The sequence below is a fragment of the Apteryx rowi genome, unplaced genomic scaffold (genome assembly GCF_003343035.1).
Source record: "Apteryx rowi isolate R43461 unplaced genomic scaffold, aptRow1 scaffold_388, whole genome shotgun sequence".
NCBI classification, from domain to species: domain Eukaryota; kingdom Metazoa; phylum Chordata; class Aves; order Apterygiformes; family Apterygidae; genus Apteryx; species Apteryx rowi.
In genome coordinates this window covers 422236-437994 of record NW_020450396.1, presented here as the reverse complement: position 1 = coordinate 437994, position 15759 = coordinate 422236, and the positions used below count along the sequence as shown (strand labels likewise).

Sequence of the window (15759 nt, the reverse complement as noted above, 5' to 3'; positions counted from 1 at the left end):
CTCTGAGCGCCGAGAGGCACCGAGCAGCGCTCGCCTGCTCCAGATCCTCYGGTTTTTTATTAGGTTTTCCACAGAGCTCAGCAGATTTTTATTTTTTAAGAGCTGGATAAGCAGAGGAGCAGGACAAGTTACTCGTGCCTGTAGCGTTTACACCTTTCCACTCAACGCAGCGGGCACTGCCAAAGCAATGCGCTTATTCTTAAAAGTTTCACTCTGTAGTTTTCCAATGGTGCTGAAAGAGTGAGATGAAGCCGTTATCCCGTGCCTCTTCCATCACTGCATTCTCACTATGATATCCTGGTTATTCTCTCCATGGAGCCGGCTCCTAAACTCCTTGCTCAGGAAAACCTCTCATCGCAGGAGATGTTTTCTCAGAGCAAGGCCTTTGGTTTCCTGTCGATTCAGCGTTACAAGGAGACAGTTTTGTTGCTACAAAAAGCAGTAGTGACTCCCAGCATCCGAAACGTGGCTTTCCACTATGGGACGTCCTCCACTCTGGTTCGCAGATGTAGCTGGTTGTGCTGCTGCCTCCCCAAGAAGGGCGGGTGTGCACTGAGGAGGGATGCTACCACAGTCGTTTTCTTCTGTAATGGTTGTGGCTTATGTGGGACCATAACTGATCAGTTTTTATCTCTCACAGGACTCAATTTTTTTTCAGATGTATTCCCAAGAGGGGCATGCTGCAGATAACTCCTTTCTGACAATTCATAGGCACTGAAAAGTGGAATTACAAGTGTCTTCCATTCAGGATTTTCCAAGGCTACTGCTTTGTTATTGGGTGTATCCAAGAAATAATTTTTTATGTTAACTCTGGATTGAGAAGCCGAGTGAACTAGTACAGTTCAGCACCTACGTTTCCTTGCACATAGTTGCACAGCTGTAACCTGTATTTCCCTAGATGAGCACATGCATCCATTAACATGTTCTTTCCCTTTTTTCTTTCCTTTTTGTTTTCTGCAGTATAAACCATTAACAGTGTATTTGACATACTATTAAACATAGCTGCTTCATTGGTTCTTTCAGGAAACAACATTTAGGATCAGCAACTGGCATTCTAGCTGATAGTTTGCTTGGGGTTTTTCTTTTTTTCTTTTTTTTTGTATCATGAGACTTACTACATCCTTATCAATACAAACCTTTAACTGGAGGCTGTTACTGAATTCTTCATTTCTAAATTAAGAGTGATAGCAGCATGCAAATCAGGTGCATTAATCAGTGTCTCCACACAGAGCTTCCTGATCTAGAATATGCTTTTGGACATCCAAGTACAGTTGCATCCACAAAGGAGCATTAGAAGGATATAGTATGGTAGCTGGAAGAAGACAGTTCTGAAGATAACAGGATTGCTCTGTAAGCTCATGTAGAATGTAACAATCGAAAGTTTAACTGAGATCAGTACAGAAAAAATGTAAAGCAGCAAAGATGTGGGCCGTAAGCTGTTTAACAATCTTTAGAAGTAAGTCACATTATCCTGAGAGAGTAAAAAGTAAGTCTAAGAGTTCTCCACATCCTTATTGTCCACTCAAACCTTTAAAAATCAAAGGGTAGGCCTCAAAAATAGTGTGATTGACCTAAATATTCTGAGTTCTGTTAATAATAGATCTGGAGTTCACTTTTGTTATCTTTGTTTCTGAGTAAGTGTATTACACTGAAAGCTATTCATTGTCATTGTAACACCTAGAAAGGTAGGTCATTAAAATATACAGAAATAGAGATTCTTAACTAGTCCTGGGACTGCAAGGGCTGAGATTTTATGAGGTTATCTGATATCATGCAGTCTGTGATAAAATCGCTAGGACCAGGCCTAGGAATAGGAAAGAATGGAACTATGCCTTCATCAGCTCATGCTTTCTTGTGTACAGGATATGCAAACCATCCATTAGCTAGCATAGCAAAGGGTTAATAGTCTGACCTTCAGACAGAAGCTCTTGTTGACCCTACTCTGCAATACTTGGCTGAAAGGTTATGCCTAAAGGGAGAGCTTGCTAGGAGGACAGAAAAATCAGAAAAGAAACAGTTAGGAAAAGAATACTTAGGCATCAGAAGTCTGGTTGTCTGGCAGAAAGTAAATTCTCATACCAGAAAGTACAAGACTATAGGACTTATCTACTGAAAAAGCCAGACACAGTTTAAAAAAAAAATAGACAAGCATCAAATTCCAGTTTGTCAGTACAATTTCCCCAAGGTTTCATGGGTATAAAAAGATCAAAATTTAGCTGTAGGATGGCCAAACTGAGGAGCTGCCTAGTCTTAATGAAGGTAGCCACAGCAAGTTATATGTTGGTACAAGACCCTGAGCTTCCAGTGATGTAGTGCTAGTGCATCTTCTCATGCTGTGTGTGACCAAGTGATGCACATATTGGAACTGTTGCAGGGTACCCTTGCAGTTATTTTACAGCCATTGCAAGACTTCAAGATAGCCTCTCTCCTGCTATCTTAAGAGAGAAACATCTCTCTCATTTTACTCTGTTCCTTTTTGTTTCCTGTTTTATTCTATTTATTTGTTTCCTATTTTATTCCTTTTTTCTGTCTGCTGCTTTCTCTAGACCCTTCGTAGCTTAGAATCATTTCTGTTGCATCTTGTGGGTGATCAACGATGACTATTGGCAGTGTACCTTGGAACAGAATGAATGAAGCTGCAACTGGAGTTTTCTGAGTGTCTCAAAGGGCAGATATATTTCTGAAGTGACGACTATACAGTAGACTGACATTAAAACGTATTAGGAACCACAGATTTGAATGAGTTTCTTGCATCAGCAAGTCCCTTGCCATGATAAACACAAGTTCATGAAAAACATTAATGAAATAATCAAAATCCACCTTCATAATATTTTACCTGCCATTTTATTGAAAAGCTGTTTCAAACTTTATTGCTATAATACTTTAAAACTTTCAGCCTAAATTCATTGATTCATTCCTCTGCTGACATGGGCATTTAGCTTAAATAGCGTTTTTCATCAATGATTTTGTTCTGTTGATTCATATCCTCTGTTCGTCTCAGTTTTACTTAGAAAAACAGCTGAGCTCTTTTGCCCTCTTCTCAGAGCACAGACTTTCTGTCCCCCAGGTTATCATAACTTCTATGGCTAATGGGTGGAGGAGGGGAAACAAAATATTCTGAGGGAAAGTAGGCCCCAAAGTTCTAGTAGTGCATTTCAAAACCCAATTTACATCCTGTGTTTGTTTTGCAGGGAGTTTCCGCAATGGAGAAGAGGGAAGGTGATAATTGTACCATTGATCTGAACACAGCTCAAAGCATCAAGCCAAGAAGAAATACAGGAAACCTTAGCAACTTGGTAATGCTTCTGTAAAAAGCAGTTCATATATCATGCAGAATATTGCTGTCTTTCATTCAATTTTGTCCAGAAACACTGTGTTTCCCTAACACTGGCATATCATCAATACTTCTTAAGTCTTGTCACAATATTGACAGAGAGAGAAAAAGATAAGGAACAGTTCATTCTATTTAGTCACAGTCCCTGCTAAAAAAAATACACAAAGTTTGGGCCAGCTAAAAGCTACATAAAGGATCTAGTTGCATTCTACCAGGTGAGCGAAGCTTCACAGAAATAATTTGGGATTTTTGTACAGGAATATAAGGTTTATCTTTGCAGGAATCTTCAGAATTGCCACATCACATTTAGTAAGTTTTCCACACCACACAAAAGGTCAAAAGAACATCCACTCCAACAGAACTTGCATTCACAACTGCTGATGCAGAGAAGTAGTTCAAGCCACTGCTTCCTATTCTGATGTGAACTATTGCACATACTATGGAATACTGAATTAGGCTTCTTTACAAACTATCACTTCAAGAAACAGGAATTTCTAGATGAAACTGGGTTCAGAGGTGAAACTCAGTGGCTATAATTTATATAAACTTCTGTCTCTGTAATGCATAGACTGCACTCTACCGTTCTTCACAGACTAGAGCATAAGATTTTCTTAGGCTACACCTTCACTGTTACAAGGATATGTTTTTGTCATCAGATAAACGTGTTAGCTATTCAGCTATCAAATCCTAGTGAAGACGATGCCCTTTAATTTTACTGTAAGGCACAGAAGGCAAGCCAGACAGATGTGTGGGAAACAGACTACTAGGCTCTATTACGGATTGTAGAGCATGATAGCAGTGTATATTTGTTATCTCTCCGTTAAAATAAAACAAAACAAAACACCTCCGTACCAGTGAAGGCGAACCCAAGACTTGCACTTACCCTGGCATTATTTACATGTAGCACCTTGTGCATCATGTTCGAATTGACTCTCTCTAATCAGCTTCACTATGATATTTGAGTCTTGGGAATAAGGCCAGATAATATGACTGAGATAGGAAGATCTCCTGTATCCTAGCAGAATGCCAACTTACAACTTTCAAACTACAAGCAATTACCTGCTTCAAACCTAATAGTGACACTCCTCCTTCTGGAGATCTAGACATGTGCCACATTAGCCATTTTAAAGCTGCACCATTGCAGCTTTAGTTCAGCTTATACTTTGTTTTGCTGAAATATTAAAGGAATTGCATATTTATTATTTAATGTTATGAATTCTCAGTTTTCCACCCATGGACAGCTGTTTACTGCATCAACTGTAATGTTCTGCTGTTGGTACACATTTTTATTCTGTATGTATACTGGTCATGTACCTCTTCCAGGAGTTGTAACTACAGGACAGTCTTTAAATGTATTATCTCAATGTAAAATAGTTTATAGTATTATACTAAAATTTTGTACTAACTTAACTCCTTCTAAACTCTATCAGAATTTTCCCAAGATCTTCTGTGAGATTAGGATCAAACCATGCCTGCTTGGCAGCAGAAAAATCAGCTTTTTAAAATGAAGTGACGCAGTTTCACATGTTTTATTTAAAGTTAAGTGAAGACACTATTATATTTGGGGAGGGGGGAAGAGGAGAATGGGAATTGAAGCTGATACATGCACAGCTGGTCCAGTATGGTGGATCCCAAACATTTCTACTTATATCCCTATTCCCACAATTAAGTCTCATTAAAATGCTACTATCTGAATGAAATATTGTATTGTTATGTCTCTGGAGTCTGTTACCATGCATATTATTTGGGTTACATTATTAAGTCTGTAGCTGAACTCTTGAACTGTAGCACATATCATAAGCTGTAATGGTATCTTCCTGTAATGTAATCTTCTCTTGTGGTATAGTTAACTTCCTGGAATGAAAATCTGTTTTCAAATCACAACAGATAATGAATGGAGAATGAGAAATCTACACTTAAATTTCCTTACTCAGCTACTGACCATGCTGCTTGAAACTGTATTTTCAAGCTACCTTGTCTTTAATCATGTATGTTGTTGTTTGGTATACAGTTTCAGTGATGTTCTGTGCAAACACCATGATGGTGAATACTGTGATTACTGAAGTCTTTAATCTTCTTTTAAACACACTTGGTGTTTACTTTCTGTCCTTTCCAGAACATGGATATGCAAGTCACCAGTACACCAGAAGCAGCTGCACTTTTTAGTCTACATCAAGCACACCATTTTGGTGAGTTTGAATGTTCTTCAGAACAGCACTGCAAGCAGGATCTATTCCCCAAATGGCACCTGCCAATGAAGATAGCATCTGTGATCTCATTCTTAATGTTTATTTACACTTCTCTGAGAGATGTCATATATCCTTTTATAACCAGAAAAGAAAATGCTTTCTATAAAATTCCAATTCTCATCATAAACAAAGTTTTACCAGTGGTTTCAATTACCCTTTTAGCACTGGTATATTTACCAGGAATATTAGCTGCTGGTTTCCAGCTGTACTCTGGCACCAAGTACAAAAGGTTTCCCCAGTGGTTGGATAGATGGATGTTATCAAGAAAACAATTTGGACTTCTCAGTTTCTTCTTCGCTACAATGCACGCCTGCTATAGCCTATGCTATCCAATGAGAAGATCATACAGATACAAGCTGATGAACTGGGCATTCCAGCAGGTATGATGGGCTCACAAATGCTGATGCTTCTGTGTTGAGAGAATCCTTGTTTTGTTAATCCAAACAAACTTGGATGGAGGGAAAGCTGTTTTCATTGCCTTTGTTTGACTTTGAAGCAGCTCCCACAGAGCACTGTTTAGGCTCTTGCACCTTAAAGAGATGGAGGAGGACCTAGTTGTTAAGGCATGTAATAGGGAATCAAGAGTCATCACAGCTGTGCCAGTTTGTATTAAATAAGTCACTTTCTTCATTTGGGTATTTTTGCTAACTGTAAAATGCCTGTAATTATACCTGCCTCACAGGAACATTTAAGTCTTTGGCACACTATTAGTTTAGTGTGGATTAATCCTCTCTGCGCCAGTAGAATCTACCTATCTACAAAAATTGCTGCACGTACCATTTTTAGACATCTTTGTCAAGTGAATTAGCCATCAATGAAGGAGGGCTGACATAAATCACAATAATTTGCATTTGTCACTGATGTGAACTCTGATGAACACAGCCACAGTTTGACTAATGAACCCTAACTTGTTAAAACATAGAATTTCAATCATATTTCTGAATCATGGGCAATAATTGGCTTACAAAGCATTCTTAAGGTCTAACATGACTAGAGAGTTCCTAGTATTTGCATGTTACCTTGAGTGCCATGAGTATTCCGGAATAAGTAATATTCCAATATAAGGTATAAATTGCAAATGTACATTTTTATTACAGCATAGAGGGTAGGATGTTATTAGCTTCTTAGGAATTCTGTAAACAGTCAAAACTGATGAAAAATCTGCAAATCAGTCTTACTGGTAATCTGACCTGAGTAGTTTACTAGATATTTCCTTGAGATTCCAGTCCTCAAGTGCAGATCAAGAAATGATCATGTTTGGAGCATACCACACTATGGTGGTCACTAGTAGCCTCAAAGGACTGTTGCAAGTCATCATAAATAGGAGAAGCTTTGACATCAGGTTATTAAATTCACAGCCTTTTCATCCATACCAACCCTTGTATTCAGTGCAGCTGAATGTACAAAGGTGGTGGTTTTGAAAAAATAGAGCTAAATGACTATCCTGGCACAATAACAAAGTAGTTAAGAATGCCTGTTGAATTAGCTCCTTAAAGTAGTGCTGTTAATATATTTCCTGTTGTTATAATCTGCCGGATAAGGTATTTAGCCATAGGTGGAATTTTTTTCTTTTGTCAAAGAATAAGATTTCCCCCTCTGTGAAGGCAGACTAACAGGCCCCAGAATAAGTCTCCTCTGGGCCTCCACTGATGAAGTCTGTAAATTCTTCTCACTCAAAAGCCCTCCTTTGCTCTGCAGATGCTAGTGGAGACCTTGCCATCAGAAGTAGATAGAAGTTACAATCAGGGACATTCAAACAAACAAAAATAGTATGTTCCTTGGCTTATTTCCTGATGATTATTGTGAAAATAGCTATATTTCACAGAATCATCTAAGTATGCCTGTTTGTCATTTTAAATGTGGCATTCTTGTGGCAGATCAAACAGAAAAAAGAAAATGCCTGGATTGAACATGATGTTTGGAGAATGGAGATTTATGTGTCTCTAGGAATTGTGGGACTTGCTTTGCTGACATTGTTGGCAATAGCATCGATTCCATCTGTCAGTCACTCTTTGACCTGGAGGGAGTTCCACTACATTCAGGTACACATAAATGTCATCACTGCATGTCATCAGTCCTCATTTGTAGACTGTATATTATCAGCTAAGGTCATCAGTAGTTAAAAGTGGGAGGAGTTAATGAAACCAGTCTAAAAGTTTACTCAGTATTTTTTGTGAGTTGCTTTGCAAGGAATGTTCAGTTCATTGTTATTTTGTTGGGAAAAAAGGGCTGATCATCTGGTTCACAGCATAAAGTGGGAGAGAGAACTGCAAACCATCCTTTAGCTCCTGCTCAGGTGACCAGCAGCAGTTTTCCCTTCAGGACCTATTCTTTGGTCAAAGATCTCTGGTGCTGAAGGCATTTCAGTCATCAGTTTTATATGTTTCAGCAATGCCCTGTGCCCTGCTGAATCAGGAGTAGGTGCAACACTACACAAGGGGAACTGCTTGTTGCTCCCTTGGCTATTCATTACTGCCTGAGCAGTAACATGCAGCAGGAAAGTTCAGGAGAAAATTCCTGCCCATTAATACATGCACAGGATTTCCATCTGTGGTGTAACTAGCTTCATAACCCCCTCAAAAAAAGCATATGCTAAGAAGGAGACGTCTCAAAATAGATAGATAATCAAATCCAGCCAGTCCTGAATTCACTGCGGATATGCTTGTTTCGTTCACCTAAGTATCTGGTTTGACCTTAGTTCCCCTGTATCATATATAATATGAATCAGGGGTGGCTCTGCTGACATCAATATAGTGACACTAGAGTTATGCAAGTGGTGAATTAGGTCCTTGAACACCAAAATCTGAAAATTCAATGACATACTAATCACCTGGCATTTGAAAACATGGTCTGAATTTGAAAAGTAGATCTGAAATATATGTCTTCTGACAATTAGTGATTTGGGATTCTGTTCACTATATGAAGTGCATCACTTGTAAGAAAAGTTTGTCAGCCCTAGAGAGAATATAAATGGACAGTTCTAGGAGGAAATCTCCCAGTGCATGATTGCTTTCAGTATTAAATTAGCATGGTGAAGAAACCCCAAAGAGTAATACTAATATGTTGGACTAGTTTTATAAACAAGTAACTTTTATACTTGAAAATCAGATTCTGTAGATTTGACATTTAGCACTTGGAAGGGCAGTGCCTGACTTTACACTAATGAGTAATTACATTTTTTTAACAATATCAAGATTGTTATATCCACAAGAAACTCAAATTTACTAGCACCTCTAGCATGAACTTTCCTTTACTCCTAAATTTTGTAAATATCCTAAGCCAAATCTATCACTGTAAGTGGAATGAAGGACTTCAGTCTCCTATAGTTGTGTAATTGTTTTTGTCATATTACTAGACATGTATCTGCTGATATAGTTTTCTGATAACAGGAACTGATCCATTTTTGGGAATAGTCTATAATCTGTGATCTCTTCTGTATATTAGCTCAGCATCATAGCGATAGTAGAAAAATGTGCTTCATCTTTCTTCTTTTATGGTGGCATAGAGGGGTACAACTGGAATCTTGAATTACCGGTCTGAGATTTAATTCAAAGCCAACATTCTCTTTTCTTTGTCTTCAGTATGTTTATTGATGCCCTTCCTGCTTTCTAGATTTGCTTAACAGAGTAATCTTTTGCCAAATTTGGAAAAAAAAAAATAACGATGTTTTCTTTCTCTTTTCAGAGCAAGATGGGATATTTAGCTCTGCTGCTATGCACAGTTCATGCATTGGTGTTTGCTTGGAATAAGTGGGTTGATGTTAACCAATTTATCTGGTACACACCACCTTCATTTATGATAGCAGTTTTTCTTCCTATTGTTGTCCTGCTCTGTAAATGCATACTGCTCCTCCCGTGTTTTAGGAGGAGGATACAAAAGATCAGATGTGGTTGGGAAGCTAACACACAAACCAATCAAACCAGCATAACTTCCAGACTGTAGATAAAATGTGGACATTTCTTGTCTGTTGCACGTAAATATGCTCAGGTCTGTGAAATGCTCGCTTGCCAGCTCTGTTTTCATATTTTGCTTAGATGTTTCTTTTGTACTTTTCATTTCCACTTTAGGTGTATGGAATATTTTATGCTATTTGGACCTTTGCTGAGACAGCCAGTGGAAAGATTCATTTTACACTTTAATCTATTTGATGTTCTGGTATTTGCTCATTTCTTTCTCCTGATTCAGTGCTTTTAAAATCCAAGTGCTTCATCCCCTCAATCATATTTCAATTGTAAGCAAAAGTAATCATAAATCACCATTCCAGATGACCACAGAAAGTAAATAAATGAGTACACTGCAGAACTCAGGAATGCTTTCTGCTTCCCACAGCCATGTTTGTCGCCTGGTTATGTCTCAGTATTATAATGGGACAACAACTGGATATTTACCATCCTGATCCCCCATACACCCTGCATCCTACATGTTTGACTCTGCAGAAGGGAGAACTTAGCACATGGGCAAGACAGAAGCCGTGTTGCATGCCCACCAGCTACTGAACTTAAGACAATCAGGGAAGCAGAATTCTAGGGAACTTTACAGACTAAATCTCTCCTGAGGTTTAGGTACAGTCTAAAAAAATAGTTATTAGACTGCGATCTACAGCTTACAGTACTTACATCTTATAGACTGTGTGTATCTCTGTTTACTACACTTAAAACTATAAAACATTTCCCCCTCCACCCTTTTTTTTTCCATGAATACCTTCTTTTGTTTCTGATGCTGGAAATTTTCCATGGTTTTGACCTAAGCGTGCAACTCTTGACATGTGCTAAACTTTATTCACACAAATTGCTCCTGTGGGATAGTAGTGGGATTTTACTGCTTATTCTAGGGCCAGCACAATTTTATGACTGGAAGAAAAACATCAAAAATAGACGTTTGAATCTTGACATTGATTTGGTGAGATTTTCATGTAAAATCACTTCTGAATGCATTCACTTTTACTAAAATTTTAGTATAAGCTAATGAAACTTCACTTTCTTTATGTTGCCTAAGTCTGACTGAATATTTTAAATGAAGAATTAGTTTGTTAGCATCTATTTTTAAATATGTTACGCAGTAGCTGYGATTTTCACCCAAAATCAGAAACATCCTGTTGCCAGTCTCCCTACGTGAGTTGACTAGGATGAGGACTAATGATGTCAACTGTTGCTGGGAGCATTTGAATTGTAATTGGTAATGATTTTGATATTAAAACAGAAACAGGAAAACTGTGGCTGCATAAAAAAATATGTAATACTGGAGCTAATGATTCTGCAATTAATGATCCTGTTGTATATTTGTGGACTTTGAGCATAAATAACAGACCAACAGGGATATTACATTTTGTATTTTTTCTTGGTTGTAACTCCATGCAATTATTGCAACTTAAAAGCTGGCCTTGTTTTTTGCATTTAATGTAGTAATATATTGCTGTAGAAAATATAGCAGGGTTGTGGTGGTCTGTGTAATATAGACCAAAGAGAAATGAGTTGGCATTGTGTATAAACTCAGTAATGCATGACAGAGACAAACACTGTCTAAAACACAGGAAACCAGTCTGCAATGTGAATCTAAGATATCTAAAATAGAAAAGGAAAAGTGCAGTTGTCAATATGTTAACATTTAAATTTCTATAAATGAAATAAATAAAATTAATTAGAAGTAGTAATAGGGGTAAAGAATAGGATCTACCAAACGCTTATTCAGAGTATTACCTGCACTTTGTTGTCAGGAGTCATGAAAAAACTTACTAAAATTAATTTCCCCGGTGAAACAGGCTTAAGGAAGTGCAATGATAAAGAAATCTAATTGTCTTCTGTATTGTCTGTTAGCTATTCATGAGGTGTGCCCAAATTTACTGCTTAGGACAAAGCTGAGATTGTAAGTACTCCAGGCAACCCCTGTATGCATCCAGTGAAAAGATTAACATTTAGTTTTATTGAAATATTTGTTAAATTGTGCTCTCCAGAATCAGTCCTACTTCATCTTAGAAAATTCTGGAGAACTTAATTCAATCTCCAGCTTTGTTAAAATCTGGTCAAAAAGTTGGATTCATTGTTTACAGCTGGCCATAGATGCCAACCACTTGACACAGAGCAAAATAAACAGCTTCAAGGGTAACCAGGCATTGAAACACACAGAGCAGAACCTGACCTTTGATCACTGAAAGCTGAAAGGAGGTGAATGAAGACACTCCTTGGAAGAAGCCATTTAAAGCTATTAGTATGGCATGTGTTAAACAAAACCAAGGCAAATATGTGTATACCTGTGGAGAGCAAACAGTTCTTGGGAGTAATAATGGACTTCAAGGCTTTTCACTTCATTATCASCGTTGCTAATTGAAACCCTTTGCAAGTAGGCTCTATTAGATGTGATCTTTCTTCACATCAGTTTACACTGAGTCAGCTAGATCTGTGAGCATTGAAGAGAGATATATGGTCAGTATGAGTATGAAATTAATAGGAGCTGGGAATTAAGGCACTGTGCTTTTGGGGTATGCGTCTTACTGCAAAGCAATAGGTTATAGACCACTGAGTCATTTTTGAAAGTGGGACTTTGATTCCTAAGTTGCTTTGGCCCTTCTGAAACATTTGTCCAAGTTCTCATAACTTTTTCTTACTGAATCTATAAGACATTGTCTTAATTTGATGTCTAACGGACAGATCCTTATTGCAGATACCATTGTTAGAAGACAGGACAAAAACTCTGTGGGCCTGTAAATATATTATGTACACTTCACTGTAAAAAGTGCTCCAGTCATCTGTTCCAAGGCATCTTTATCCAAGCAGAAGGAAAGAACTGTTATCCATACTGTTAAAGTATATAAAATCAGAACAAGGCACATCACAAGCAAAAAACTCCTTTCAAGAAATACTAAAGAAAATGTTTGTACATGTACATCTTTATTTATATAGCTATTCTTAGTGCAGCAGCAAAAAATTTAGATTCATCACACTTAAGGTTATTGAGAAATTGTGTCCTAACAAAGCATTCTATTATTCTATTCTGTTCTATGCACTCGTTATACAAGGTAGTGCAAACTAGCATAACTTCATTAATTTCAGTCTCTGTTAATATGGCTTGAAATCCTAACTTAAATTACAAATGAAAACCAATTACAAGATTGTCACATGCTATCCAAATTGACATTTAACCTCATCACTCAGTAGGGGAGATTAAGAACACTTCAGATTTTTCTTTCTAGGATTGCCTGATGGTCTTTTTCCAGCTGAAGTTCGCACAGCATCTACCAGACCTGTTCCTAAAATGACACATCCAAACATTTAAGCAGTTTTTTTCCTATGGATTCTCTCAAATAGGAGCCAGATTTTCTGTGTGACAACTAGCCTTTCCTCTAGACAGCACTGTTCAATGCTTAGGGCCAGAATTTGAGGCCTCATATCAAGTATCTTCTCTGTTTTGTAAGTCTTAAGTAAACTACTTAGCCTCTAAGTAACTCACTTCCCACCTACTGGAGCAGTGACACTTTCCAGGACATTGCAACAGTAGGTTCAAGGTCTAAGATTCAGATACAATACAGGGAGGAGGTCATGTAAGCCTTATAAAGGGCTACAAAAGAAAATGCTGTTGACAATATTTTATTTCTCCTTTTGTAATAGATATGATTTAGTTCAACAATAATCAAAATATGTGCATATGTGTCTTTTACTTTATGCTTATGTAGCTGTTTCAAAATTCAGTGTATTAATATGCCTATATACTACTATAATGCATAAAAACAATGAATGTGCCAGTTTGGGGCACTGATTTATATAACGCTGATTACTTTTATGAAATTATGCATCATTAAATGCTTCAACGTGTACCATGTCTGCCATTGTGTCATACGCATCCAGGCCTGTATAAGGATAAAAAGGCACAAGAGAATCAAGAAGAGCTGTTGGTACGAACAACAAACTGGCTTTAGTCAAAGGGAACCATTCTCCCCATGCTGGCTGCAGTGGCCTGGAGTCTCCAAAGGGAAGAAGACAGAGACGTGAGAAGCAAAAAGGACACTTTCATAGTGGAATGTACTGAAAGGAGTAGAAACCTTTTTCCTGACAGATCACATATTCTAACAGTCAGAGGAGATTTTGTGAAGGAACAGAAGGCTGAGCTAGTTGTGGATTGCTTTGGAAATAGATCTGTGATCCCTGAAAACACTGTCTGAAGACCAAGAATGGTGAGGGCATTGAGGAGGGGAATGGAGCACAGGCATATTTTTTCATAGGAATCCATCACTCTAGTGTGAGTGTTTTTGCAATGCCTTTAAAAAGGCTGCCAGGTGTTTTATTCACTTGTTACATGCCACTGATGTATTTAAGTCAGAGATACAGAATTAGAACTCTGGAGAGAGGATCTTAAATTGCTGAAGAGATTTGAGCAATTTTATGCCAAGTTTACCTGGGGTAGCCAGATCCCAGAATACTGTTCCCAAGAAGTGCTACCAACAATACATGCCAGGAAGCTAGAGCCAGGGCCACGCTAGGTGTCGTTCAATGTAAATTCCTATTGACAGCAACATTTAGTGTAAGCAGTCCCTTTCCTTGGCCACTCTTTTCTGTTCTCTCAGTTCTGCTAACACAAGTGTTTAAAGCTGTGAAGTTAATCAGATCGAGGAGTTTTATCCAGTTGAAAAGTAATCCAGGGAAAAGAATGATTCAGCCGGATCAATACCCTGGTCTGATTCACCTGACAGCCACACACATAAGCCAGCACAAAGGTCAGGAAGAGCAGTGGCATAAAAAGGCAATTTAACTTAAACCAGCTTGAACTGGACAGTTTGGGCATATCTATCCAAATGAGCCTGGTGACTGTCCAGGTGAGGAGGTGTTAACCTGAATTTTGACGACAATAGATACTATGTGTTCTTACATTCAGTACTCCCATTGAGAAGAATGATCTGTATCAGCAAACTCATGTTTTCTGTTGACAAGACTCTTAAGTGCAAGAAATGATGGAAATAATTTATATTCTCCCAAAACAACTAACTCCCTGATTTCCAGATACGTTAGCTTGCAAGTAGCTGTTTTTGTGGATTAGATGGTCAAATGCAAGGTTAAGGCCCACTCCAAAACTGGATGAAAAAATCATTTATTGCCATCTATCTAAATTTTTCTCACTGTCCAGCATTCTTGTTTTCTTCATTAAAAGCTTGAACCCTTTCCCAGTATAGTATGGTCACTGAAAATACTACTTAAAATAAGATGAAATTCTTTGCTCCTGCAGCTACCCCATATAGCAACACTTCAGTAGTTTTCTTGGCAGGGGTTTATAAGGGCTTCTAAAATTCAAAAAACTTCGTCCTATTTCAGTAGCAGGAATGTTTTATTGCTTAGTTTATTTGTCAGGCTCTTAGTTTTCCATGATTCAGTAGACAAAAAATGTGTTCTAGAAATCACCAAAACATACAAAACTGACTGACCTCAACATAACTGTGGAACTGCTTGGCTTCATTTGTAGAGAAGATGATCTCATGTCTTCCTTTCTTTTCCACTACATCCACAGTTTCTGTTACTGTCCCTTGATAACATGAAATGTTATGTTAACATTTTTGAGCTTCAGAATAATTTTTTAAGCTGATTTTCTTAAAATGAGATAAAATGAATTGGTTAAAAGAACAAAATACAAAATAAAGATGGAATTCTGAAAACATGCTGAGTCCACTCCTGGAAAGTGTAATGTGCTCTAATCACTTTTAAGAGTGTCTGTCAATGGCTGATCATTGCCACTGATCTTTTTCAGTAGTGCCAGAATTTCTTGATCCCATCAGCCTGTTCTGTTGCTGATGGCAAAATGATTTTTTCTGGTGAGACCTTGGATCCCGTAACAAAATCCATTTGAATGGGTGTGGTGGAGCTAAGTTAATAAGTATGCATAATAAATTTTCAGAGATTTTCAAATGAAAATATAATAAAACCAGTCAGTGAATCAATCTTTGTAAACTTAAAGAAAAAAGACCATAGCTACTTCCAATAAAGAGGATGCAACAGAAAATATTTTTTCATTTTTTGTTTTTTGATATATATTTCATCTTTGTAGCAAGAAGGTACATTAGTAAGATAAATATGCTATGTCCTTGACCTGGTTAAAGATGTGTAGTTGCTCTGGGACCAGTGGAATACTATCATTGCTACTGACGGAAGTATTTGGTCCATAAATTTCAACTTTTCGGATAAGTATTAAAAAAGAAAT

The 15759-nt window shown here is 37.7% G+C and overlaps 1 protein-coding gene across 1 annotated transcript; it reads left to right on the top strand.

Annotated features, from left to right (window-relative positions):
* The first annotated feature begins 3191 nt into the window (after positions 1 to 3191).
* On the top strand, positions 3192 to 9878 carry STEAP1 (STEAP family member 1). Its single transcript, XM_026074411.1, has 4 exons — positions 3192 to 3296; positions 5451 to 5963; positions 7461 to 7625; positions 9268 to 9878. The coding sequence occupies exons 1-4, from the start codon at positions 3204 to 3206 to the stop codon at positions 9523 to 9525; spliced, it is 1029 nt and encodes a 342-aa protein (XP_025930196.1). The 5' UTR covers positions 3192 to 3203; the 3' UTR covers positions 9526 to 9878.
* Positions 9879 to 15759: the final 5881 nt, after the last annotated feature.